This window comes from Xiphophorus hellerii, unplaced genomic scaffold (assembly GCF_003331165.1).
Source record: "Xiphophorus hellerii strain 12219 unplaced genomic scaffold, Xiphophorus_hellerii-4.1 PGA_scaffold_78__1_contigs__length_500000, whole genome shotgun sequence".
NCBI classification, from domain to species: domain Eukaryota; kingdom Metazoa; phylum Chordata; class Actinopteri; order Cyprinodontiformes; family Poeciliidae; genus Xiphophorus; species Xiphophorus hellerii.
Window position 1 is genome coordinate 239600 of NW_022587653.1, and position 26205 is coordinate 265804.

At 39.2% G+C, this 26205-nt stretch overlaps 1 protein-coding gene across 2 annotated transcripts; it reads right to left on the reverse strand.

Annotated features, from left to right (window-relative positions):
* Positions 1-1834: 1834 nt before the first annotated feature.
* LOC116716684 (kinesin light chain 1-like) lies at positions 1835-20937 on the reverse strand. 2 transcript variants are annotated; one of them, XM_032557505.1, is made up of 14 exons: positions 20710-20937; positions 18319-18570; positions 10934-10999; positions 9543-9707; positions 9215-9290; positions 8197-8342; positions 8039-8121; positions 7177-7264; positions 6802-6903; positions 5590-5763; positions 5384-5483; positions 4705-4876; positions 4512-4578; positions 1835-2524 (listed from the first exon to the last, which is right to left on the reverse strand). In XM_032557505.1, the coding sequence occupies exons 2-14, from the start codon at positions 18529-18531 to the stop codon at positions 2441-2443; spliced, it is 1536 nt and encodes a 511-aa protein (XP_032413396.1). In that variant the 5' UTR covers positions 18532-18570; positions 20710-20937; the 3' UTR covers positions 1835-2440. The 2 variants fall into 2 exon arrangements, with proteins under 2 accessions (XP_032413396.1, XP_032413397.1); XM_032557506.1 differs by lacking the exons at positions 1835-2524; positions 4512-4578 and having other exon boundaries at positions 4797-4902.
* Between the last annotated feature and the right edge of the window lie 5268 nt (positions 20938-26205).

The following is a 26205-nucleotide window of genomic DNA, read 5'->3' on the forward strand; positions in this document are numbered from 1 at the left end:
GACCAAAGTTACCTGTTTGATAGTCGGGTCGGGCTTCTGTGGTGCATTTATAATAAGCCAGCAGGTTTTTTGGCATAGAAACCATGACTATTTGCTCCTTTGCACTAAATTCATTTCTACCTTCACAGTTTTTCTTAACACATATTTTTTGCCTGATTATCATCTTGGGATAGTATCACAGTTTCCGTCTGCGTTGGCTGACTCAATGTACTGAATGATGAAATATCCGTCACTAAGCAAAAAGTCACTGACTTCAAAATCCCCCAACAGATTAAACTAGAACTTCTGAGTTAAATTTTCATTCTTTTCTGTCATAATTAGCAGCAATTTCCACTAATCTATTAGTTGAGCTAATTTTTAGCTTAGCACTAAAGCTAAGTTAAACAAAAAAGAAAAGACATTTTTCTCCTTTTGGAGGAAGTTTTTCCAATCAGTCAACCTGGAAAACTTCATTGCAGTCAGCTGATTTGCAGCATTAGGTGGGGGAGGGGCATTGATGCTCTGCAGAAGAAAAGCAACAGCACAAAGCAGAATATTTGCTTTTGAAGCTGATTTTTAAAATAACATCAGTAAACACAAAAAACACCAAAAAACTTCATGTCATGGTTTAAATTCTCTTTAATCCTATTAAACTTTGTACAAATCTGCAGATATAAAACACAAACATTCCTCTAAACCAGAGTAAACTTCTTCAGTTTTAACCCTAAATGTGTTTTATTTTTAAATACGGTTTCTATGGTAACTAACAGTATAACTTCAACTCCCCAAACAAACAGTGGTGATTTAACACAGCAAATATACAATCATTCATATAAAAAGAAATCTGACAATCAGAACATGGAGTGCAGAAACTTCCATCTTTAACAAAAACATGTTTGACCTTCAAACTTTAAATACTTCACTAAAACAGACAATAAAACTACAATTTTATAAACTTTTTCAAATGTTCATTCCTGCTAGAAACGATTAACCAGCTGTGTCCAAACTTTTTAGTGTTTTACAAATAAAACATGCAAAATGTTAATAGAAATGCAGTAAAGTTGTTTTATTTGTGTAGAGAAAGAATCTGTAAATCACTTTTTTTATTTGGTAAAAAGGGCAGGACCTGAGTCAGGGCTCGTCAAATTTAATTTAATTTAATCTATTAAAGCAGAAATTGACTCAACGAAAGAGAGAAACCATCTTAGTGTTTAACCTACTTTAAAAATTATCCTTTCGTTAAAAATCCTCCTAATCTGTCAGATTTCTGTTGCCAGTTGAATCTATTATGTAGTTTCAAACTAAGGTCCATTTATGTGGCAGCATACTAAGGCTGTTGTAGATAGAAAGACAAAAAATAATTAAATTTAGACCAAAAAAATCCTGAACTTTTAAATAATCGTGGAAATTTTGGCTTCAAACTTTGAAAGTTTTTTACTGTCCAAGTTGTTTTCTAGAAAATTTCTGAGATTAATTTCTGTTTTTCCTTTGCAAATTTTTGACTTTTCAAACTCACAAATTGGCTTTTTCCCTAGAAAATGTTCAAGTTTTTGGCAGAAATTTATTTTTCTTTATTTAAATCAACGGCCAAAATACAATGTCATACATTGACACCAATCCTGTTTGGTCCACTTTAATTGAACTCTAGTTTGTTTGCCTAGTAACAGGACTACAGTGCAGGGCATTCTGGGTAAATACAAGCAAAACAAACATGCTAGCCTAGCGCTACCAGGAGAAACGGCTCGTGGTCTTTAGCCAAAAACAAGAAAAATCCTCCAACCTCTAAAATCTGACGCTACTCCATCTCTGTTTACATTTCATGAAGAAGGAAGTTTCTCTCAGTGACTTCTGCAGAGGTTTTTATGTTGTTTCCTTCAGTGGTTGTTGGTGCAGCGCCCCCACAGGCCAGGAGGGGAACAGGTTTTTCAAAGGGTTTGATTCAGTGCAATTTGAAAAAGTAACGCAGCAGCTGGAAATGGAACAAATGTTGCAATTTTGGTCCCAAATCGAAGATAAAAAATAACTTGATAATTGATAGTTATGTTAAAGTTAATAAATACCTACTTTATAAACAGAATTTTTACTTTTTTTCTTTTTGATGAACGTTTCTAATGAAACTATTTGAGATTTTTAGATTTTTCCTTGGCTGTGAAAAGAATAAATAGATTATTTTGTTTTGTTTTAAAGATTTAGCGTTAAAAATTGTTAAACTTGATTCTCACAATTCAGAAAACAGGAGCAAGTAAAGGAAATGTTGCAGACAGTCTTAAACCTTGTTGCTGCGCAGGATAACTCTGCTATAGTCAAATTTGACCTTTGACCCCCACTTTGCAGCGACCATCTTTCGGAGACTCATAGTGGGGAATCCTCTTGATGCTGATTCACAGCAGCATTTTTGAGTCCAGTTTTTAAACAATCCATCAGTTTTTCTTGTATTTAAATGATTTGTGCTATTTGTGTGTTAGCTGGTCCCACCGAGCGATCCCCGTCTGTTCAGGCTCTGCGTGCTGCAGCTCAGGCCTCGACTGTCCACCAGCTGGCTGGACTGAGGAGCAGAAAACACAGAATAATTATCACAACATTCAGAACAATGCAAACACACACTGCTGATGTATTCTGAGTTTCTGTTAAGTACCAATGAGCAGTCAGTATCTTACTTGTAGAGGAAAGCGGCCATATTGATCTCAGTTTGGATAATCAGAGAGAAATGCTCACATAAGAGTCTAAAGTAGAGGTGTGTCAATCGATCGGCCACCGATCATAATCGGCCAATTTCCGTGAAAAGGTGTATAATCGGTGATCGCCGATCACAGTCTCTTGTGGCCAATCAGCAAAACCGATCACATTTATCTCACTTCACAGCCTGCGTGTGCAGCTGATCTCCTCTTTCCTTCACACGGCTCAAGCGCGCAGCAGCAAGTCCTAAGCGATGTCGTGTGGAACTACAACGCTGTGAGTGAATGTGGACGTTTACATGTTGCGGCGGAAAATTACCTCGGGGGTGAAGCGCGTCAAAATGCATCAACACAACGAATCTAATATGGCATTTAAAAAACAAACACTTGACGGAGTTTGGCTACATGGAGGCTCAATGCAGGAAAAAAATGACATCCGAAGGGCCTGTTTTTCTTCCAACACTCACCCGGAAGAGCATGATGGTCAGATAGCTAGGCAAATAGTCTGAAAAATAATTGAAGTCTTCGAGCTGTAAGACGCTGGGATCTGCTCTCGCTATTGGACCGCCGCTACGCGCTACTGGTAGAAATATTTTACAGACGGAGCGCCGCTCAACCTCCACCTGGCAGTGAATCTCACACCGAACGTCTGCTTAAAGCTGCAGCACGTAACTAAAACAACAAAAAAATATTTTACATATTTATTAAAACCTTCGCTATGCCCTAACATAAGACAGATAATCTCTGAAAATAATCAATCTCCTCTGCCTCCTCCCTGCAGAATTACTCCACTTGGTCAGAACCAACCAATCAGAACCAGCATTAATCAGCTAGCCAATCAGAACCAGCATTAATCAGCTAGCCAATCAGAACCAGTATTAATCAGCTAGCCAGTCAGAACCAGTATTAATCAGCTAGCCAAGCTATCAAGAAGTTAGGATTTAGTAACTCAGGGTTGTTTATTTTGATGCAACCTGCATTTGACTTTGAATGAATGTTTTCTTGACATTATTTGATATAGGCAGATTTATTTGACTCATGCATAATTTATGGTACAGAGAGTCTTACTGTTAAATATTGTTTTACTGATTGCATGTTTTTCAGTCGTCCTTTTTACTGAATAGCTGCTGTATTGTGCCTGCAAGTATTTAGCATTTTAGGTGAATTTTTTGCCAGGTCATTTTTCCATTTTGCCAGATCAGCATTTATACCTAACGCAAAAAATTAACAGCCATTCCAGGTGATCGGCAATGATCGGCCCTCAAGGGTGATTGGAATGAAAATTGGCAGCAAAAGACCTGATCAGACAATCCCTGATCAGATCTAAGAAAGAACTAAACAGCCAGAGTTTGGAAATAGATTCAGGATCTCATTGCAACAATATGTAAAACAAGAAAACTCATATGAGATTAAAAACTCGCCAAGAGAAAAATGTCCCAATAAAGAGAGGAGAAACTCATTAAAATGAAAAAAAACATACAAGAAATAAAAAATTGTTCAAATTAGAAAATTTTCATAATGAGATGCAAAACTCGTTAAAACAAGAAAACTTTAAACTTGTGTTTAATGATAAATAGCTCATTAAATTAGAGCTTTAGCATTAGCTTCCGCTAAATACCATGTCAGTGTAGCGTTAGCATGTCAGGGTTAGCGGTGCATACCGCTGTTAAGGTATGTTAAGCTTTTTCTCTACAAATCACAGCTTAAAAAACTACGGAAGAGGATTAGGGCCACTGAAAAAAAATAAATAAATTCTGAGATTAAAGTCAGAATTCTTTTTTTTTTTTTTTTTTTTTTTTCGGTGGCCCTAATCCTCTTCCGTAAAAAACCCCTGGATGTTTTGTCTCTGAAAATCACCTGGGTGCCATTGAGATTTTCTCTGGCTCCAACGTTCAACACGTTCAGAGAGTTCGCCCTCTTCATCCTGCAAAGGAAACAAAAGATTAGCCACCAAGCAAAACAGTAGAAGCCATTTTAGTATTTTTTTTACTCATTGTGGTTCCAGATCAAGTTAAAGTGGGATTTCTGCTGCCATGTTCTGGAAAATTACCCAGCATTCCTCGGGGTCACCTCCTCCATCCCGACTCCTTTTAGCTTGCGGACCAGCTTCTCGCTGCTCCGGCGTATCGACTCCCGGAGTTTGGTGAAGGAGCTGCTGCGCTTCAGTCCGTCCTGCGCGGCGCTGCCGTCCTCCATGTTGGACCAGCGGGGACGGCCGTCTCCTAGACGACAGACACGGCAAAAACGACTGAAAAAACGTTAAAGATTCACTTTCCAGATGTTCGGCCGGCACATCCAACGTTTTGATCTTTGGGACAAAATCACCAAGTCAAAAATAATTTCTTGATTGAATTAATAGATTTTTTTCTTTTTAACTGCACAGTAATAAATTAAACATGCGCAATTTTAATAAAACCAAAGAAAAAAAAATTATTGCAGGACAGAAAAATGTTCTCAAACTTAAAAGAAAAGGTGTTTAGTTTCCAAACTGTCAAATATTTTCTGTTTTATGGGTCTAGAAAATACTTTGTCTAATTTCAGCTGCAACAATAAGAACTTTCTACTAGAAGCTTCACTTTTAAGTTGATAAATGGGATTGTTGAGGCACAACTTAGTGAAAGAAACAAGGAAAAGAGAAACAAAGAAAGAAAAAAAAAGCCAAGAAATAAAGAAATTGAGAAAGAAAGGAGAAATAAGAAAAAAACCCACATTTTTAAAGATTAATTTACCTTCCACAGATCCAAATTCTTTTTCATGAGCTCTGGTCAGAATCTCTTTGTAAAGCGCTTCCGCTTGTCTGTATTTTCCCTGTTTCAGATAACATGATGCCTGAAAAGAAAAAACAAAAACAAACATGTCTGCTTTTGAGGGTTTTTTTCACCAGATTAGCAGGGATTACAAACGGGATTAGAAATGGGTTTCTGTCTCGTCTCACCAGGTTGTTCTTGGTTTTCGCCACGTTGGCGTCGTCCGGTCCCAGTTTGCTCTGGTAGATGTGCAGAGCACGTTCGTAGTACTGCTCCACTTCCTGGTACTTCCCCTGGTTCTGGCACAGCAGCGCCAGGTTGTTGAGCTGCTTGGCCACGTCGGGATGGTCCGTACCCAGAACCTGAACCACGCAGGCACAGAGAGCAGACCCGTGACTTTAATCTGAACCGGAAGGTCAGGACCAGCTTTACTTTATTCCACTGAACTATTTAAGCAGCTGGAAAATTATTTATGTATTTTCCAGCCACATAGTGTCATTTTGTAGCATAATCAAGCAACTATGTTACCATCAGTTGTTATAAAAATGCTATAAATGTTAAATATGACTTAAATTATACATGAGTCTGTCTCTTTAAAACTCCTGCTCTGTTAAACTCCGCCTTCAGGAAGTCATTCCAACACGGCTCCTCTATTAACTCTTTAACTGTGTTTTTACCAGCATTGAACTGAGCAGCAGCTCATATAACAAACTCCACAGTTCCACCAGCTGTTTGCTAATTGTCTCTAAGGCGGAGCTAGGTCCACCTAGGCATTTTACAGCTGAATGGTTGCCATGGAGATTCAATGATTTCTCAAACATGCATTAAAGAATCAAATCAACACCCCAGGAATAACATTGTGATGTAAAGCTAAAACAAGTTGATTTTGTGTGACACCGCCCCTTTAATAGGTGGAGCTGAAAATGCCAAGCTGATGAAGATGTTAACATTTTGGCTCTACACAAGTTTGGAAAGTAATCTGGAGCCATTTGTCAACAACTGCGGATGTTTAGAAATGACGGACCGACACGTCTGAGTCTGTTAAAGCATGGCGGTGGTGTCATCATGACGAGGGATTGCTTCAGTCACAGCAGGACGGCCGTTTTGCATAAAGTGGATGAAATAATGCAGATGTTTAACTTAATAAGAGTGATTGCAGTTTTCACTGATCTTTAAAAAGCCTGACCTGCTGATTCTGATTTTGGTTGATGAGATAAAAATAAAAATGCAGCTAATTTATAAAAACATATTTTATTTGGTATATGGTTATTATACTGCATTTTTTTCAGTGTTTATTATGTATGTCTTGTGTCCCTAGACAAAATGTATTTAGTAAAAGTGTAGGCAAGCAGTTTTGGTTTATAATAAATAGTGATAATTATAAAGTCTTCTCGTCTTACTTTCTCTCGGATCTCCAGCGCTCGTTTACAAAGCGGCTCCGCTTCTTTGTATTTTCCTCTTTTACCATAAAGCACAGCCAGGTTGTTCAGTGTAGCTGCCACCTGCAAAAACACACAAAACACATCATAATTACTGCGTTTGAGACAAAAACAGAGTGAAAAGTGAAGATCAGGAGAGTTAAATCTGTTTTACTGATTTATTAAAAACAGAAAAACATATAAGAATATGGACTTATATGTTATATAAGAACATATTCATAATAAAACGGGGATAAAGTCAGAATAACGGGGCGTAGTTGTAATAGCATGTGTATAATCATGGGAATAAAGTTGTAATTCTGCTGTTGTACTGATTAATTAAAGATGATTTCTTACAGCCGGATGATCCATGCCAAGAGTTTTCTCTCTGATCGCCAACGCATCGTTCAGCAGGTTCGCTGCCTCTTTATACTTGTTCTGATCTCTGCAATGAAAACAAAAATCAGTCAACAAAAGTGTGAACTTCAATTATTATATAATCACCAAAATGTATTTTTCTTTACCTCATTTAATAAAAACAGAACCATAATATCTTTACTTTTTGTTGTTTTTTTAATTGGATTTTGTGACATTTCTACTTAAATTAGCTAATTATCTCTTATTTTTTTAAAGAAATGTTGACGAGAGGTTGGTAGAGTACACAAAAAATGTACTCATATAAGAGCAGCACTACTTCAACATATTTTTACTCAAGTAAAAGTAAAAAGTAGCCGTTCAAGAAATTACTCAAGAGTAAAAAAGTATTTGGTAAAAAGTTTACTCAACTATTGAGTAACTGATCAAATTATCAATCATTTAATATTTAAAAATTACATCATTAAACTGACTAAAATATAAAATTAAGTGGAAATTTTGGCATTCTAATAACAAAAATGATTCTCATAAATAATTACAAAATAACAAAATCAAGTCAAAGAAAATTTTTCCAAATCAGTTTCTTTCATAAAAAAAAAAAAACTGATGAAACTTTAACAGAAACTGCAGGTGTGTGTCTGAGTCTGGTGAATTTCTGGTTAAAACATGTTTGTTTTTCAATCAGTGGATAGAAAAAAATCCAGAAATTTGACTCAAGTAAAAATAGAAATACTTCACAGTGTAGTAAAAATACTCCTAAAAAAGTTACTGAAGGAAATGTAATTGAGTAAATGTAAGCAGTTACTCCCCAGCGGTGAGGTTGACCTGGTCTCTGCCGCCTCACCTGTACACCAGAGCCAGGATGTTGAGCATGGTTGCTACGTCCGGGTGTGTGTGGCCGGAGGACTTCTCCAGGTCTTCCAGAGCCTGTTGGGGCGACATCATCAGCTCTGCGGCCGCTTTGGTCAGAAACAGGAGCAGACGGCGAGCCGCTGGTCTCACCTGTTTGCAGAGCGGCACGGCGACCTCGTAGCGACCTTGAGACGCGTACTGGATGACCAGGTTGTGGAGCGTTCGGAGGCGGGCGGGGATCTCGTAGCCGCCCTGCTGGGCCGCCGCCGCCGCGCTGCTGTGATGAGGCTGGGAAACTGGAAAAAAACCCCAAAACATTTATATAATAAAAGCATAAATGATTTCTTGAACAGTTTAGGATAAATCCATAATTTATACAAAACCTGTTCACTAAATGTTTTGCATAAAATCATTCTTGGATTATAAGATTTTAGTCTGATCAATTCAGAATGATCCATTTTAGGGCCTCTGTCACTTTAAGTCCAAACAAGCTGCTGCCTGTCACGCCCACCAAATCAACATTTACAAATGAAAATGGCTGCAAACAAATGCTCAATTATACAACTGTACATCTTTGAAAAGCAGAAGTGGAGCCTCCTGCACAACCAAGAAGAACGCAGCAAGCAAGTGGTTTCTGGATGGTGAGCCAACAACAAAACAGTTGTATAGTTTCTAGTCCAAATGTCTTAATAAACTTGAAATAATACAAAATTAACTTACAAGTAAGTTTTCAGCAAGATATAGGAGCTTGTTTTAAATTAATAATCCCTTCTTATTGATGAAAAAGTTCTAGTTCCACTGACAGATTATTTAACTTACAACGTAGAAAAAATGTCTTGTCTTAAGTTAAATTATTAAGAAATCAGTTTCAAATCTACAACTTGGAAACAAATCTGATATTTACTGATAAATCTGATGTATCAATAATGCGACTCACCAACTTTATTCTTTTTTCTTTCAAACAATATTCTCCCATTCATCTTTTTTTCTTTAGGCTTTTAACATTTTATTGCACCAAGACTAAAATAAGAAGTTTTCTTCTTTACTGATCAACACAAATTTATTTTGGTTGCTTTCTAAATTTTGGAAAACATTCTTTCTGTAGTCCAACCATTTCTGTAGCATGAGAGCGTGACGGTAAGCGTAATCTGAAATCGTAACGTCTTACTCTGGGACGGTTCCTCATCTTCAGCAGGAAACAAATCATCCAGAGACTCCTTGTTGGAGGAAGTTTCTTTCTCATCCTGACATAAAAAGCAGCACAAACATTTAAAACAGCTCCAACAGACACTGAAAAAAGAAAGTACACCCTCTTTCTCTTGTTGGGTTTCATCAATCTATCGACACTGACATCAGTATCAGTGACGTTTGTCTAAAATGTGATTGCAGCTGCTTAGTTAGCGAAACTGTTTCTCTTATTTCAGGGGTTTAAATTGAAATGTTTCGTTCCCTGGACAGTCGGATCGGTGAGGAGTCTGCAGGTTGCTGGTTCTCACCAGAGGCGGCTCATCCTGGTCGTATTTGCGTATGGAGGACATGAACTGCAGGTGTTTGTTCTGCTCCTCCAGGGTCACGACCTCCTGCTCCTTGTCCTGCAGCCGCTGCTGAGCGCCGGCGAGTTCGTCCCTCAGCCACTGGTTCTCCTGAACGAGACGGCGCACCTGAGGGCGGACCAGAGGTGGGTAAAGTACACAAATATTTTGCTCAGGATTAACACTACTTCAACATATTTCTACTCAAGTAAAAGTTAAAAAGTGTTTGGTAAAAAGTCTACTCAAGTACTGAGTAACTAATCAAATTATCAATCATTTAATAGTTAAAAATTACAACATCAGACGGACCAAAATATAAAGTTAAGTGAAAATTTTGCTATTTTAACTACAAAAATGACAATAATTCATACAAGATACAAAAAATAGCAAAATCAGGCAAAAGAAAATTTGCCTGCAACTTCTGCAGAGAAATCTGTTTGGATGTGGAGTCAGAGCTGAGAGTGGTGGGATTGTGATGCGTTCACTGACTCATTTCTTCCATTCTTGTCGTCCAGATTTACGGAATGCGTCGTCTTCTGGTGCAGAATTATGAGTCGTGTCTCGTCAATGACGTAAAAGTTGGACAAAATGTGACATGAGCTTTCTGACTGAAGAGTAGAGGTGCAGAAAAACAATTTGACTCTGTAAAGAATCGCGATTCCTAATCCAGGGAATTCCGAATTAATTCAAAATGCTCAAAATCGATTTTAAAATGCGTTTCAGTCGTACGTCGTTGCTGTTAATATTTGCACATCACGCATTCACTTGGCCGCTGCATGTGTTATGATTAATTGATATATTTTTATTTAAGAAAAAGCTAGGTAGCTAAGCTAAGCTAATACTGGTAGTTTAAATATTTTTGTTTAGACATCAACTGATGTAAATGGATAAACTATGGAATCTTATAGAATTATTTTAATTAAATGTGTTAGTTGTTTACACTGTCTTTTCATCTTGTCAGTCACATGATTTAAGCAAAATTTCCAGACCATTTGAATAGAAAAATTGGTCTTTGAATTAAAAATAATAAGTCAAATTGAACCCTAAAAATTAGAATCGAATCGCTAGACATTGAAAAATTTGCATCTGTACTGCTAAGGTTTTGACAATTATCACATACGTTAATTTATTTCCATACAGAAGTGGAACAAATTTTTTTTTTCTGGGTGAAAAGTTTGGAATCAGGCCCCTCAGACTGCTGTGAAAAAGTCATATATGGATCACACAGCATCCGCCTGCTGTGTGATCATAGCCTAACATTTGATTTAGTCAAAATCCAAGCAAAAGATTTGGTAACTTTAGTTACAGAACTTAAAAAATGTATTATTTCACTCACAGACAACTACATGTCTTACCTGAGCTCGTAACTTTTGCTTCTCTGCTTCCAGTGAGCCAAGATGAGACGACAGAGCCATCATCACCTGCACAGAGTATTTTAAAAAAACTATTTATTAACTAGGAACTCAAGATGAATAAAGATTTATGATCTTAATCTGAAAAAGCTAATGAATAAGTAAGTGTTATTTTTGTAGCACATTCCACAGATATGGAACCGAGTGTCACTTTGACCGGCGGAGGCTCTGCGTTTAATGAAGGAAGTGAGGCAACAAATGTCTTTGAGGTGGATTTATTTGGGAGCTCCAAATCTTCATTACACCAGCACCCTTCTATATTAGTGAAACAAAGAAGCTGACATTTATACCTGAGGTAAGTTCCAACACTTACACCAGGTAAAGGGGTGATCCAAAAAGAAAAGACAAACAAACACTACTTACACAAACCTAACAATAAATGATCCAACAAATATTTACATGCATGCAAATTATTAAAATTAAACTAATCTAAAGTCAATCAAAAGTAAATATAACTAAATATAAATCCTCAGAGTATTCCCCCTCTTAATGGAAGTTGGTATGCTCCAGGAGCATTCGTCTCCCTCTCTGATCCACCTTGCTGAGACACACCCAGAAAGGCAAATACTCAATTAACTCAAATTGAACTAATCTAAATCAAAACAAACTGACATTTCCCCCCCCCACATTCTCCGAACAGGAAAGATGGCCAGTCTCCCCACCCACAAAGAATGTTCACCAAATGTCACAAAATAACTAAACAAAGAACTAATACAAACACATTTGAACTGAAAACAACATAATATCAATAATCAACATGGGATGGAACCCGTGGTCTCCATCACATTTCCTCCCCCGTCACCCAGGACAACAGTACTCAGTCCTCAAACATCCTCGACAGAGAGTCAGCCACAAGGTTAGACTTCCCTGACCGATACTGCACTGTAAAATCAAAAGGTTGTAGTGACAGATACCACCTTGCAATGCGCATATTAGAGTCTTTCATTTGGTGTAGCCATGTCAGCGCCCGATGATCTGTCTCCAGGGTAAAATGGCAGCCCAACAGATAGTACCGCAGTGATTCCACAGCCCACTTAACGGCAAGGCATTCTTTTTCGACTGTGGAATACCTGGTCTCTCTGTCTTGAAGCTTCCTACTGAGAAAAACAATAGGATGTCTCTCACCATCAATGTCCTGCAGCAATACAGCACCAAGGCCTACTCCAGAGGCGTCAGTTTGCAATATAAACGGTTCATCAAAGTCTGGACTGTAGAGAACAGAGTCACTGGAAATTGCAGACTTCAGGTCCCTGAAAGCTTTGTCACACCCCTCAGTCCACTGTACTTTATTTGGTGCAGAGACTTTTGTTAAATCTGTAAGAACAGCAGCCCTGTCTGCGAAATGGGGAATGAACTTACTATACCACCCCACTAACCCAACAAAGGCACGGACCTTCCTTTTAGTCGTAGGAACTGGGTATGCATGAATCGCTTCTACTTTTCCCACTTGAGGTCTAACTTGGCCATGTCCCACCACATAGCCCAGGTACTCTACCTGCCTCTGAGCCAACTTACATTTATTAGGGTTAATGGTAAGGCCCGCATATCTAATGAGCTGTAAAACATGCTGCAAATGATGAACATGCTCCTCCCACGTCTGGCTGAAAACCACCACGTCATCCAGGTATGCCGCAGCAAAGTCAGATGCCTCCCTCAGCACCTGGTCCATGAGGCGCTGAAATGTCGCTGGTGCCCCCTGCAGGCCAAAGGGCATCACCCTAAACTGAAAAACCCCACATGGTGTTTTAAACGCAGTCAGTTCTTTCGCCTCTGATGCCAAGGCCAGCTGCCAGTAGCCCTTACTGAGGTCAAGTGTGGTAATAAAATTGCATCTCCCAACTCTCTCCAACAGTTCATCAATGCGAGGCATTGGATAAGGGTCAAATTTAGAGACACTATTGAGGTATCTAAAATCAATACAAAACCTTAAAGTGCCATCCTTTTTTGGTACTAGCACTACTGGACTGCACCATTCACTCACAGAGGGCTCAATGACCCCCAGCTCCAACATGAACTGTATCTCGTTCTTGAGTTGTGGGACGAGACGTTCCGGAACCCTGTAGAACTTCCTGCGAGGTACAGCATCGTCTCTGAGGTGAACCCTGTGTTGCATCAGGCTTGTAAACCCAGGTTTTTCCTGAAACAACTCTGGATCCAAAAGGGGTTTCATGTCCTGCTGTTGGGATGGCTGAAGATGAGAGAGAGAAATTGCAACAGGTGCGGAGCTACAGGCTGGAAAAAATAGCTCATCGTCCTCCTCATCGTCCACCACACGCACAAAGAGTTGCGGTACAACAGTGTCTGCATGCTCCTTATTCTGCATTGAGACCTGTTGAGATGACTGAGAAACAGACGGCATTGCAAACTGTTGTGGTGAATCGTGGTATTGTTTCAAAAGATTAACATGGAAAGTCTGATGTTTCTTCTTCCTGTCTGGCATATACAGTTCATAATTAAGCTTCCCAACACATCGTGTGACCTCATAAGGTCCCTGCCATTTCGTGAGAAGCTTATTATCACTGGTGGGGAGCAACAACACCACTTTCTGTCCAGGATGAAAACTCCTCTCCCTGGCCTTTTTATCGTACCAGGTTTTTTGTTTTGCTTGAGCAGTTGTCATGTGTTGATGTGCCATTACAGCCATTTGTTCAAGTCTCTCTCTCATTTTTATCACATAAGACACCACATGCTCACCCGATGGACTTGGGCTTTCCCATTGCTCTTTAAGAAGATCCAACGGCCCCCGTACTTGTCGTCCATACAGCAGCTCGAATGGAGAGAATCCAGTTGACGCTTGTGGAACTTCTCGATATGCAAAAAGCATATAGGGCAACCATTTGTCCCACTCTGTGCCAGTCTCTGAAACAAACTTGCGCAACATGTTCTTCAGTGTTTGGTTAAAACGTTCAACCAGTCCATCTGACTGGGGGTGGTACGGGGTGGTGTTTATACCCTTTATACCCAACAACTGATAGACCTGCTTCAAAAGGTTTGACAGGAAATTAGTCCCGCAGTCTGTAAGGATCTCTCTAGGAATGCCTACCCGTGAAAACAGATGAAGCAAACAGTTAGCTACTTGTTTAGCTTTCACTGATCTCAAAGGAAAAGCTTCAGGGTATCTTGTAGCATAATCACAGATAACCAGAATGTAACGGTTACCAGAGGAGCTTCTCCCCAGGGGACCTACAACATCCATTCCTATCCTTTCAAATGGTGTTTCTATGATAGGTAATGGCTGTAGAAGTGCTTTAGAAACACCTCTGTTCGTAGTTAACTGACACGTGTGACAGGAAGAGCAGAACTGTTGCACCTGTGTGTACATGCCTGGCCACACAAACCGACTCGCTATTCTATGAAGGGATTTCTGAAATCCCAGGTGCCCGGCCCAAGGAACTGAATGAGCCAGTTCCATCACTTTTCCCCTTAGCTGCTGTGGTAAAGCAATGGCTTCCGATCTACCCTTAACCTGATAAAGGACACCATTCTTCACAACATAAGTTTCATCTTCCAAGGCATTTAGTTTACCCTGCTTCTTTCCCTCTACTTCTGTAACCTTATCAAACCATGGTTTTAATGTTGGGTCTGATCTCTGATGAGCAGAAATATCTGAAGGAATATCAAAGTCAAATAAAGGGCAAGGTTTCATTTTACCTTCCACCTCCATTCTGGCCGAACCCAAAAACTTCTCCTTTCTTCTTTGTGCTCTGGATTTGGATGGTTTTACACCACCCACCTCCAGTTCTACATCATAGAATGGTAATTCCTTAAGTGAGTTCTGTACTGCCTGGGCTCTAGTAGTGACCAGGCTACAGATTGGAGAGGAAAGTTCTGCTCCTGCCACTATGGGGACATGTTTTTGGAAGAGTGTAGTGTTCTGAGTCTTGACCTGGGATCCCTCATGGCCATCAGTTTGAGTCAAATGTCCAGCTGCTGTGTTCGACACTAAATCAGTCAAAGTGGGGACATCCAAGCCCAAAATGACAGCATAAGGAAGCCTTGAAGCTAATGCTACAGGTAATAGAAATGTCTGACCGCCTATAGTTAGATAAATCTCAGCTACAGGATACTCCATTTCATCACCGTGAATACAACTTATTTTTGTCTTAGCATCACCCCACAGTTCTCTTGGCACTAAGCTAGACAGGACCACAGACTTAAAACTTCCTGTGTCTAACAAAGCTGTTTCACGTTGACCATTAACCAACACAGGGACTGTGTGAGCAGATTCAGGGGCAGGGGATGGGGAGGGTGGTCTGGGAACCGAACAGAGAAGGGAGGGCTTACTTCGTATAGTGGCAGGACATGTGTACTGTGTATGACCCATTCTGTTACACTGAAAACACCTGACATCTGGTCTTGAGGAAGAGTAGTTCTTAGCAGGGTTGGGTTTAGCAACAGAAAATGACTTTGTAGCTGAATAACTCCTAGTCTGACCTAGCGCACCACCCCTTTCACCCCCATCAGACTTACTTCTTCCCGTAGGAAAGTTTTCACGGCCAAAGTGGGCTCTTCTGGTCCCTGTCCTTGCTGACAAGAAGACTTCTGCCAAACTTGCCGCCTCCTCTGCAGATGTTGGGGCTCGTTCCCGGATCCACACCTCCAAGTCCGGATTCACCATCCTCAGGAACTGCTCCATGATCATCAGTTCTGAAATGTTCTTCACTGTAGAAGTCTCTGGTTTAACCCACTTATAGAACATGTCTTTGAGCCGAACATAAAGTTCTTTCGGCGTCTCACCCTGATGAATGTCCAGGGATCGAAACCTCCTTCTATAGGTGTCGGCAGTTATCTCATATTTGGTCAGAACGGCATCTTTCACCTTGTCATACATGTGAGAATCAGCAATGTCCATCAGCACATAAGCACTACGTGCTTTCCCAGTAAGTAGCGGAACCAGTCGGACTGCCCACTCCTCTTTAGGCCAATGACAGACCTTAGCTATCCTTTCAAAAGTTGTCAAGAAGTGCTCCACATCATCATCAGAAGCCAATGGAAGCAGCTTTGGCTCCTTCTGTGTGGCTGGAAGCTGGAAAGACATCTGACTTCGTCCATCATCATGGCTGTCGCCGTCGTCATCATGAGTGTGAGGATCCTCCTCCAAAAAGTCACCCTCATGTTGTCGTTCCTCCTTCAATTCCTCCACATGAGTCTGGAGTTGTCGAAACTGTTGTTGTAAATTCTTCCACCTTACTTCTTGGCGTGCTGATTCCTTCTCAATCTGCTGGTCTCGGGCAGTTTGAGACTGCATCAGTGACTTGACGAGGCTAGCCAGCTGATCCAGTTTGTCATCAGCGCTAGCACCAGCAGCTGCTTCAGCTCCACTCATAGCAGCACTACTCTCTGGATTCTCAGTTTCATTACTTCTTTTACCACCTCTTGTCATCATCGTCTCATTGTTCCTCCAAAAGCCACACTTCTGACACCATTTGTCACTTTGACCGGCGGAGGCTCTGCGTTTAATGAAGGAAGTGAGGCAACAAATGTCTTTGAGGTGGATTTATTTGGGAGCTCCAAATCTTCATTACACCAGCACCCTTCTATATTAGTGAAACAAAGAAGCTGACATTTATACCTGAGGTAAGTTCCAACACTTACACCAGGTAAAGGGGTGATCCAAAAAGAAAAGACAAACAAACACTACTTACACAAACCTAACAATAAATGATCCAACAAATATTTACATGCATGCAAATTATTAAAATTAAACTAATCTAAAGTCAATCAAAAGTAAATATAACTAAATATAAATCCTCAGAGTATTCCCCCTCTTAATGGAAGTTGGTATGCTCCAGGAGCATTCGTCTCCCTCTCTGATCCACCTTGCTGAGACACACCCAGAAAGGCAAATACTCAATTAACTCAAATTGAACTAATCTAAATCAAAACAAACTGACATTTCCCCCCCCCCACATTCTCCGAACAGGAAAGATGGCCAGTCTCCCCACCCACAAAGAATGTTCACCAAATGTCACAAAATAACTAAACAAAGAACTAATACAAACACATTTGAACTGAAAACAACATAATATCAATAATCAACATGGGATGGAACCCGTGGTCTCCATCACACCGAGAAAGGACTTGACATGGTTCATCAAAACTAATTTGAAACAGAATCAACAATAACAGCAATCAAACAGAAAAACGTTGCAAAAGTTTATTTGTCACTGGTCACATTTTGGAAAAAAAAAAAGTTGTAGAGGAGTCTAAAAGTTGCTAAATAGAACAGCAAATTTGTTAACCTGCCAACAGTGATTTCCTCCCACTTAACCCGCTTGGCCACGCCCCTCAGTGTATCGTGGCCCCGCCCACCGTAGGGGAATTTTTTCAAATTTGGGGGCCAAACTATTCTATTTACAGTTTAAAATAACTTCTAGAGCAGCAGCGTGCAGTCTCTAGATTGAAGATCTAAAAAGTCACTATATGTAGCGACAAAGTAGCCAAGATATTTATAATAAATATAAAAAGACTAAGAATAATGAAATGAAAGCTTCTGAACTTTTAGAAATATCAGTTTCATTTGCACTTTTAAGTCTTTTTAAAAAGTAACTAAGGCCAAAATGAAATTTTTTTGCTGATAAACTCTATAAATGGATGCTTAAGGGCCTATCTTTATGTTTCTGTGCAAATGTTACCATTTGTGTGTTCTTTTGTTAAATTCTGCAACATTTTGCCAAAAAAAAAAACAGTCTCAGTGCTGCCCTCTTTGGGTTGGACAGGCTACTGCAGTTGAATTTTCCCATTGGTTACACCAGTACCGCTTACTTAGCGTTACACATTATGTTGGGTATCAAGGCACTGGCTGCTCACTCTGGACATAGCAGAGCTGCAGAGTGATGGGTAACTTTCACATGTTGCCATAAAAGTCTTTGAAATCTCAGAAAAAACTCTCTGGATCTTTTTCTAGATAGTCATATTTTGGTAAAAGAAAAAAAAAAGTCGCTAGAGGGGTCGGAAAGGTCACTAAAAAGAGCAACAAATTCATTATGCTGCCAACAGTGCCTTCCCCTCATTTAATCCACTTGAGGCCCCGCCAACTTCAGAGGAAATGTTTCTAACTTTGGGGGCGGGGTTTTCCTAGTTACTGGTTAAAATAACTTCTAAAGTCACTGTGTGCCCTCTTTAGGTTGAACATGGCTATTACACCTGAAAAAAGTTGCGAGATTAGTCGCTACTCACTTTTTAGAAAAAGTCGTTAGAGGAGTCTAAAAAGTTCAGAGTATCTTGGCCCCGCCCACTTTAGGGGAATTTATCAAAAGTTGGGGGCGGGGCTAAATTAGTCATTTTAAAGTAACTTCTGAAGCAGCAGCGTCGCAGGTTTGACGTACTTGTGCCTCGCTCAGCCCCAGCTCGATCCTCTCCAGCGACTGTCGGATGATGCTGCTCTTCTCCTGCTCCACGCCGCCGCCGCTGTGAGACGCCGGGTGGCTCTCCATCGCCTCCTGCAGGTCGTCCAGCAAACTGTGGTTCTCCCCTTTCAGAGCTTCCAGCCCTGCGATCACCTGCTGCGTGCTGCACAGGATCTCCTCCCCCGACAACATGCTTCCTGCTTCGATGACGCTGCTCTACCTGCGACTGACCTGAGAACAGCAGAAAAAGGGTTAAAACAGCAAAAAGGAGAACGAAGTGGAATTGCTGCTATCAAAAAATAAGAGGAAATATTGAATTACATTGAGCTGCTGACAATAACAACAATAACATGGTTCACAGTTGACATAAACTAAACACAACCTCTGCTTTATGTTGCACAAAAATAACACAAACAACTTCCTCTTCTACCTTGATTAATAAAAAAATATGAATGTTTCTCTGAATGAGTTTGGACAAATTCTTTTAAAAGCTTTTAGTGAAGAGAAAAAAAATATATCATTCCAAAAATTAAGATTTGTTTTAACTGATTTCAAACTTTGACTCATTCACAGGTGGAGAATAAAGGAAATTGTAGAATTGATGGAAACAAACCAGAGGGAAGAAAGAGGGAACTACTCAATAACAGTCAAATAAAAATATTAAAAACTGACGACTGATGAAAAGAAGACAGAAGACCTGAAATCTTCATTTGACTTTTACTGGTTGGTTGACACAACTCAGCACTGGACTTCCATAAAAGCTCTTATTGACTTTAACTTTACTTTAGAAAGTGACAGGAACCAGTTAGTATTTTTAAATACACTTTTAACAGAAAATGCATTATTAAGAACAAATTTTCAATCTTTTTGCTGCAACATTTACACTGAATTTCCACAAAAATTAAACTAAAGGTACCAGCAATCTTTTTTCCCTTGTCTTAAGTTGAAATCTGTATTTTTCTTTAGTTTTTCCACTGATTGTGGTTCTGCTGTCCAGAACTGGAGAACGTTTTGTTTCATTAACCCGGTTCTTCCTGTTTCCACTCCCCAGCCAAACGTTACGCTGCAGACGCTCATTGTGTTTTATTCCACATTTGTTCACATTAATGTCTTTGATGTTAGAAAGTCAACAGAATGTGACTCTCACAAGTGTTGGATTTCAGATGTACTCAGGTGGAGTCAAACCAAAGAAAACCATAAACTGCACACCATCAGTATATATTACTGCAAACATCGGCGGCAGCGTTCTGCCAAGTCGGTAATCAAGAATCTTTGGAAAAAGATTTAATTTTCAGGTTCAATTCAGAATTCTTGGATTAAAAGCTCATTTCTTGCAGAATTTAGAGAACAAAGTCAGAGTTCTTAGATTAGTCGAGTGAGTTTTCTTTGCAGAATATCAGATTAAATCCAGAATAAAGTCAGAATAAAGTCAGAATTCTCACTTTTCACCAGAATTAATAGATTCAAGTCAGAATTCTGTCTTTTTAGTGCAAAACTCTCAGATTAAAAGCTGAATTTTTAGATTAAAGTGAGAATTGTCTTTTCCAAAATTCTGATTCAAGTCAAGCTTTCTAGTCAGAATTCTTTTTTCAAATTTTAGAATTTTCAGATTGAAGCCAGAATTTATAGATTAAAGTCACAATTCTGCCTTTTTCCATAAATCTTAGATTAAAAATTGTAATTCTTAGAATAGTTAAGACGAGTTTTCTTTTGCAGATTATCCCATTAAAACCATTGTTCTCCCATTAAAGCCATGAGGGGCCCCGATTCTCTTCCATAACAGTCAGTATCCTGCTTGTTTTAGATGTTTTTCTATTTCTGAATCACACTGACTCAACAATAATGTGTAGAAATAATTTAAGTATTTTGACCAGCTGTAGTGAAACATTTAAAACATGCAGGACTATTTATCTGTAGTGCTACAGATAAAGATAGGGGTTATAAACATGTCCTTATTATCCCTGAACCAATCGTCTGGACGGGGTGAGCAGACCGTGACTGCAGAGTACTCACAGTAAACATAAATGGTGGTTGCTAAACAGTGAAACCTGCAGGGATGGGAGGACCCAGTAACTGTTTGTTTACAGTGGGTGGCGCAACAGGCCTCAGCTCACATACATCGGGGGAAAAAGTGAATTTATGAGCATTTATGCTAAAAAGCCAACATAATTAAACCTGCGTCACGCCATCAGACGCGTTTGTTGTTTTATTAATTAAATGTGTCGGATTTCAGCCAAAACAGAACCTCCGTTTGACGCTGCAAAGCGGCTGCTGCCAGATAAAACTGCTCCCTAATTAACACAAATATAAAAATAAGCACATTTACAGCTATAAACAAATGCTCGGCGATAACAGTTATTTATAGCATACCTGCTAATCAAGGCTCCTCCGTAGCGTGTTGCTCCTTTTGGCAACTCTTTAGGCAACAATATGTTAATTTTAGTTGGAGACCCAAAGCCGCAAACAGACGAACAGGATCGGTTTTGGTTTCATTAATATAATGAAGTGCTGGACAGGTGAAATTTGGATGTTGTAAATCATTCACCTGTCGCTTCTTCGGCTGTCAGCTCCTCCTGTTGTCAAACAGCATCAAGCTAGAGCTGGAAGCAACGACACTTCCGCTTCAGCACTTCAAAATAAAAGTCCAAGGAGCGCAGAAGGCGCAAGGGAATTAATTTACACAAGCTGGACTCTTACAAAACAAAGCAGCTTCACCACAAACAAATAAAAGTAATCCAGATCAAATATATAAAATTTAAGTGAGCAAGAACCAAAATATCACCCTCAAATGGCAGGAAATTGTTTAGGACAGTGGTGTCCATATTCAGATTGAAAGTACTCTGTGTCCATTTATATGATTTACCAGAAAACAAAATGTGTGCATTTGCATTAGCTCCATTTGCTGCAGTAATTCTTTACAGGCAAGCTAACATTTTTATCTAAAAAAGAACAACACATAATTTTAGTATGTTTAAAGTAAAATGTTAAAACAATGCAATGTGCTTTTACTTTGAAATTTCTGTCTGTTTACTTCCTGTATTCGCTCCGTAATGTAATGTTCAACCTGATGAATCGGAGGAGCTTACCTGATCCGTATCCCATGATACACCGCGGAGCCGGGCTCTTGACCTGGCTGGGTAAACGCCCTCTTTCGGTGGAGAGTGGAACTGCAGGCCATGACGCATTATCAGTAACAAACTCTGCGTTTTATATACTTTTGGGCTTTATGGAAACATTCTTAGTTTTATCTGTAAAAAAAAAAAAAGCTACATTTACTTTAAAATGTTTTATCTTTTTGTTTTTCAGCCTTGTGGCTCATTTATAAACTTGATTTTAACTTGATGTGTTTGTTACCATGTTACATACATACAGTATGTTTTATGTTCATGGTTATTAGTTAGTATATGTTGCTATGTGTTATTAAGTTCTGATATATTGACTTTTGTAACAATGAGGAAAAGCTCAGTCAAAAAAAATGCAGAGAATTATGCAGATATTTTTTTCTTATTAAAATCAAAGATGGAGGCAGAGGTTATCTTAAAGATAAAGTAGAATTGGATGTTGTTAGTATAACAATGAAAGTCAATGCTGAATGCACAGAAAATATAAGGTATAATGTTTTTCTAAAGTGGATTAGAAATCAGTTCTAACTAGACAGTAGAGAAGACAAATGCTGCTTTAATTTAAAACCTCATCTGTGTAAAGTTAAGTCCCTCTAAACCAGTTCAGACCTGTAAATCCTCCTTTAACCCCCCCATGACCTTTATTATAACTGTTAGTCACCTTTGTTTAGTGTAACAGTGTCATCATTTAAATTTTATTTAATTCAAACCAGCTTTGTTTTTTCTTTTAAAGGTTGGTTATTGGTTTTTTTTGCATTTTTTATTCAATATTTGACTACGAACTCGCTCAAATTTCATATAGCAGCTGTTTATGCTGATTAAATATTTCACACAGTGTCATTTTTCTCTCACCGCCCAGTTGGAGGGTCGCGCTTTGAGGATGCATTGACAACATTGCACATTACAGCTTCAAAGCCAAAAATAACAATCAATCAGTTACCTTTGCGTTCCTTTTTCTTAAAAATACACAAATGATAACTGCGATCAGATTACCAAAAACTAAGGTGCACAGAGAGTTAAAACAGATGAATAAAAAAGATTTTGTCATTTCAACTGAAGGTTTTCATTGGGCATTGTGTGAAAAAGTGCGAATTAGTAAAGAAACATGATGCTTAGCAACTGAAAGATGTTACCGCAGCCCTGGCCAGAACCCACTGGTGTAAAAATAGACGTAAGGTAGAAATGGAAACAATGGCAGAGAAATATCTGACAGTCAGTCTTGTGTCACATGGCTGAAAATCTTCTATGAAGTTCATATGATAAGCAAAAAAAGAAAGAAAAAGTAAAGTAAATAAACAACATTACATTGAAAAAGAATTAGGCAATGTATTTCCTTGGAAGGCCACTAGGTGTCACACTAGAGCAGAATCTGAAAACATTTTGCCATAGGGACCTCAAAATCTTTCTATAAAGACAATTTTATTGTAAAATATAAATTATCAATAAAATAAATGTACTATAATTAATTAAACAAAACAAAGTACTGTTGATTTCTGTTATTTTAAAAAATGGTGTATAAATCATTATAGAGTTGAGTGTTCTTAAATTTTGGGCTTGGTGGTTATTTTTTCAGAAACAATAACAACTTCCTATTTTAAAAAAAGTCTTCAACAAAATATGAGATGTTTGTTCTACCTGATGTTTTTCATTTGAGCAGATTTTAATTTGAATATATTTTCAAACAACCTGCATCGCTGAAAACTTTACCCAAAATGTTTGTATGTTTGTCAAACTGTATCAGCATCAGCCTCCTGAACCAAACTTTCTTTAAATTTGGTTTAGGGTCACACAAATTGAATCGCTGACGTCTTACCCCTGCCAGGGAATTAATATTGATGGTATGTAATAATTAACTTTAACTGTAGGCAAGAACAAGCAAATCATGGTTTCCACTTTGCAATATAAAGATTTGGTGGTATGGAAAACTTTGCCTAGTGTTGCTGATTTGCATCATATCGTAATTTGTATTATTTTACTATGCATTATTGAAATGAAAAGTCTTAGGTTGTGCAATGGCTTTTAGCTCTACAGTTTAAACTTGATATGGAGCTTGTAAAACATCAGAGTAAGCCCATAAATATACCAGGTAATTTATCAGGTCATACAAGCCACATTAGGAGGATTTACTTGTGCACAACACTGCTTAAAAATAAAGACTAATGTCATCTGCAAACATAGTAACATACCAACTTTCTGATATCTTTTACCAGAATGTTGTTTATTAAATTCAGAGGCTGTGGTTAGCAGCATTTAGATCCATTTTACAAGGATATGCAAATAGAAAACAAAAAGCAAGAGCAGCTGTCTACATTCCCCCAAAGTTATATTCCATCACAGTCTTATTTGTCCTATTTAGTTTCACAGGGGGTGACAGGCCTTTCCAGCTGTCAATGGACAACAGGCAGGGCAAACCCTAATTCATCACAGGGCCACCCTTCAAGAACAGATTCATTAAGCAGCTGTGGGGAGATACTTCAGCCACTTCTTCATCTATGCTATCAATATGGCTGAGAAAGTCTCCTGGTAGTAATGTTCTTCACGACAGCCTTAAGGTTATGTAACATGAGCTCTTAACGAAGAGGAACATGAAAGGAATATAAATCACCAAATATAATACAAGATATATTCTTTGGACCTTTTAGTGACCATCACCCCAGTGATCTGAGTCCAACCTCCTGCCTTTTCTTAGCTGCATCACTTGTTTCCACAACAAAACTCAAAAAATATGAATCTGATTAGAAATTAGGAATAAATGGAGAGTTAGAGGAAGGAAGGGGGGTCATGAAATGACCGCTGAGTCAATGCAATTCAATCGGAATAGCTGCCTTTGGAGGACCTGGACAGGCAACACTAAAGATAGAAGTCCACAGTTTGCCACCGAGATCCCCTTAGTGACCCCTCAGGACCAGCTCAGGTTTCATCATGAGCATCCCGCTGTCACCGTCACACGAACTCTAAATTATCACGCAACAACTATGAACTTGTTAATCCAGAGCTTAAGTGCTTAGAAAGGAGTCATCAGTTGCATAAAATGCTGAAGACATGAAGCATAATTATTATTTTCACCCAAAGGACTTGTCCCTCCTTGTGATAGTTGGCCATATAAAACGACTGTTAGTCATGCACTCCACAAATCTGGCCTCTATGGAAAAGCTATTCAAACTGTCTACAGTTTGAGAAAGAATGGACAATCACAGGTAGAAAACCTGTTAAAAGTTGGACCAGAGGTTCACCTTCCAGCAAGACAATGTCAATCAGACAGAGGTAAAATGGGATGTCTTAGATCAGAGTATAGAAAGCTGGAGTGACCTAATCAAATTCCACATTTTGTTTTTTTTTCCTCTTCACAGTTATTTGCTAGTTTGGATTACAGTCACATTAAATCCAATTAAAACCTGTTGAAACCTATAGTTGAAATTTGACCAAATGAGAAAAAGTTCCAGGGGTTTTAATATTGAATGTTTGTGGTTTCTGTTCATACTCACAACAAGCAATGCTAAGCAGTGCTAAAGGTTGTAGATTGTCTTCTGCCTTCCAAAGCCAAAGTCTATTTGTTTCTGGCTAGTTCATAGCTGACTACAACCGGTAGTTTCTCTTTGAATAAATTATTGCTTGACTGCACTAACTGGACTGACTAATAGGCAATTAAAAGGAATTCAGTGAAGATCTAAGAAGGATTACAGTTTTACTCATGTTGGGAAGGTTTGGTGCGTTGTCTCAAGAAGAACAGACTAATGCCTTGTTTCCACTGACCAGTATGGGTCAGTGTGGTTTGGTAAGTTATTTTGTCTGTTTTTATCGTAAATCACTCTATACAACCAACTTGTAACACATCATTCCAGGTGCCCTTCAGTTGTAGGTCCTTAGGATAATGGTGAAGTGGTGATAAAATGGTAAATGCCCTGTATTTGTGCAGTAATGTATCAAGTCCAGAGGACCCCAAAGAGCTTCACACTACATTCAGTCATTTATCCATTTATGTACAAATTCACATGCCGACAGGGACTGGATAGTAGCCACAGCTGTCCCGGTCCACACTGTCAGAAGTGAGGTTGTTATGCACTGGTGCCACCAGGCCCTCTGACCTTCACCAGCAGGCAAGGAAGGTGAGGTGTCTTACCCAAGGACACAACAACAGAGAGGGATGGAGCGGGGATCAAATCGGCAACCCAATAATTGTGGGACAAACTCCTACCATCGTTGCCACCTGACAGTATGGTACCATAACGGTATGGTACATTTAGGGTGGAGCAGTTGGGGTCACACAACAAGGTCCATTGTTTGAATGACGGAAAAATGTCACTACTTGCGTGACATTTTAGTGCATCCCGTTTGTCGTTGCACTAGTATGATGCCACGTTAAGCATTTGGATTTAATATCACCTGCCCAGCAAGAGTCCAACTGGCGGTGGAAATGCAATTCTGAATACATCAGACCATGAGTAAGCCGCTTCTTCATGATCAAATCTCACTCTATCCAAGTTGTGTGGATCCATTGGCAGTGTGTTCCTCACTATGTGGGCGTGAACAGGGGCAGAAACATAGGACCATGTGCAGGCTGGGAATCTGCAGGAACTGTGGTCGACGTTCCATTGATGTAATTTTGTGCCCTGGGGCGGCCAGTATTTCTAAAATCTCTCAGTGTTTGTAGCAGGTTGCCCCTTCGGTTCATGCTGTACACAGCCTTTGCACATACAGAGACATAAAACATTGGCTAATCAATGAAGGCAGTCTGCTGCCAATC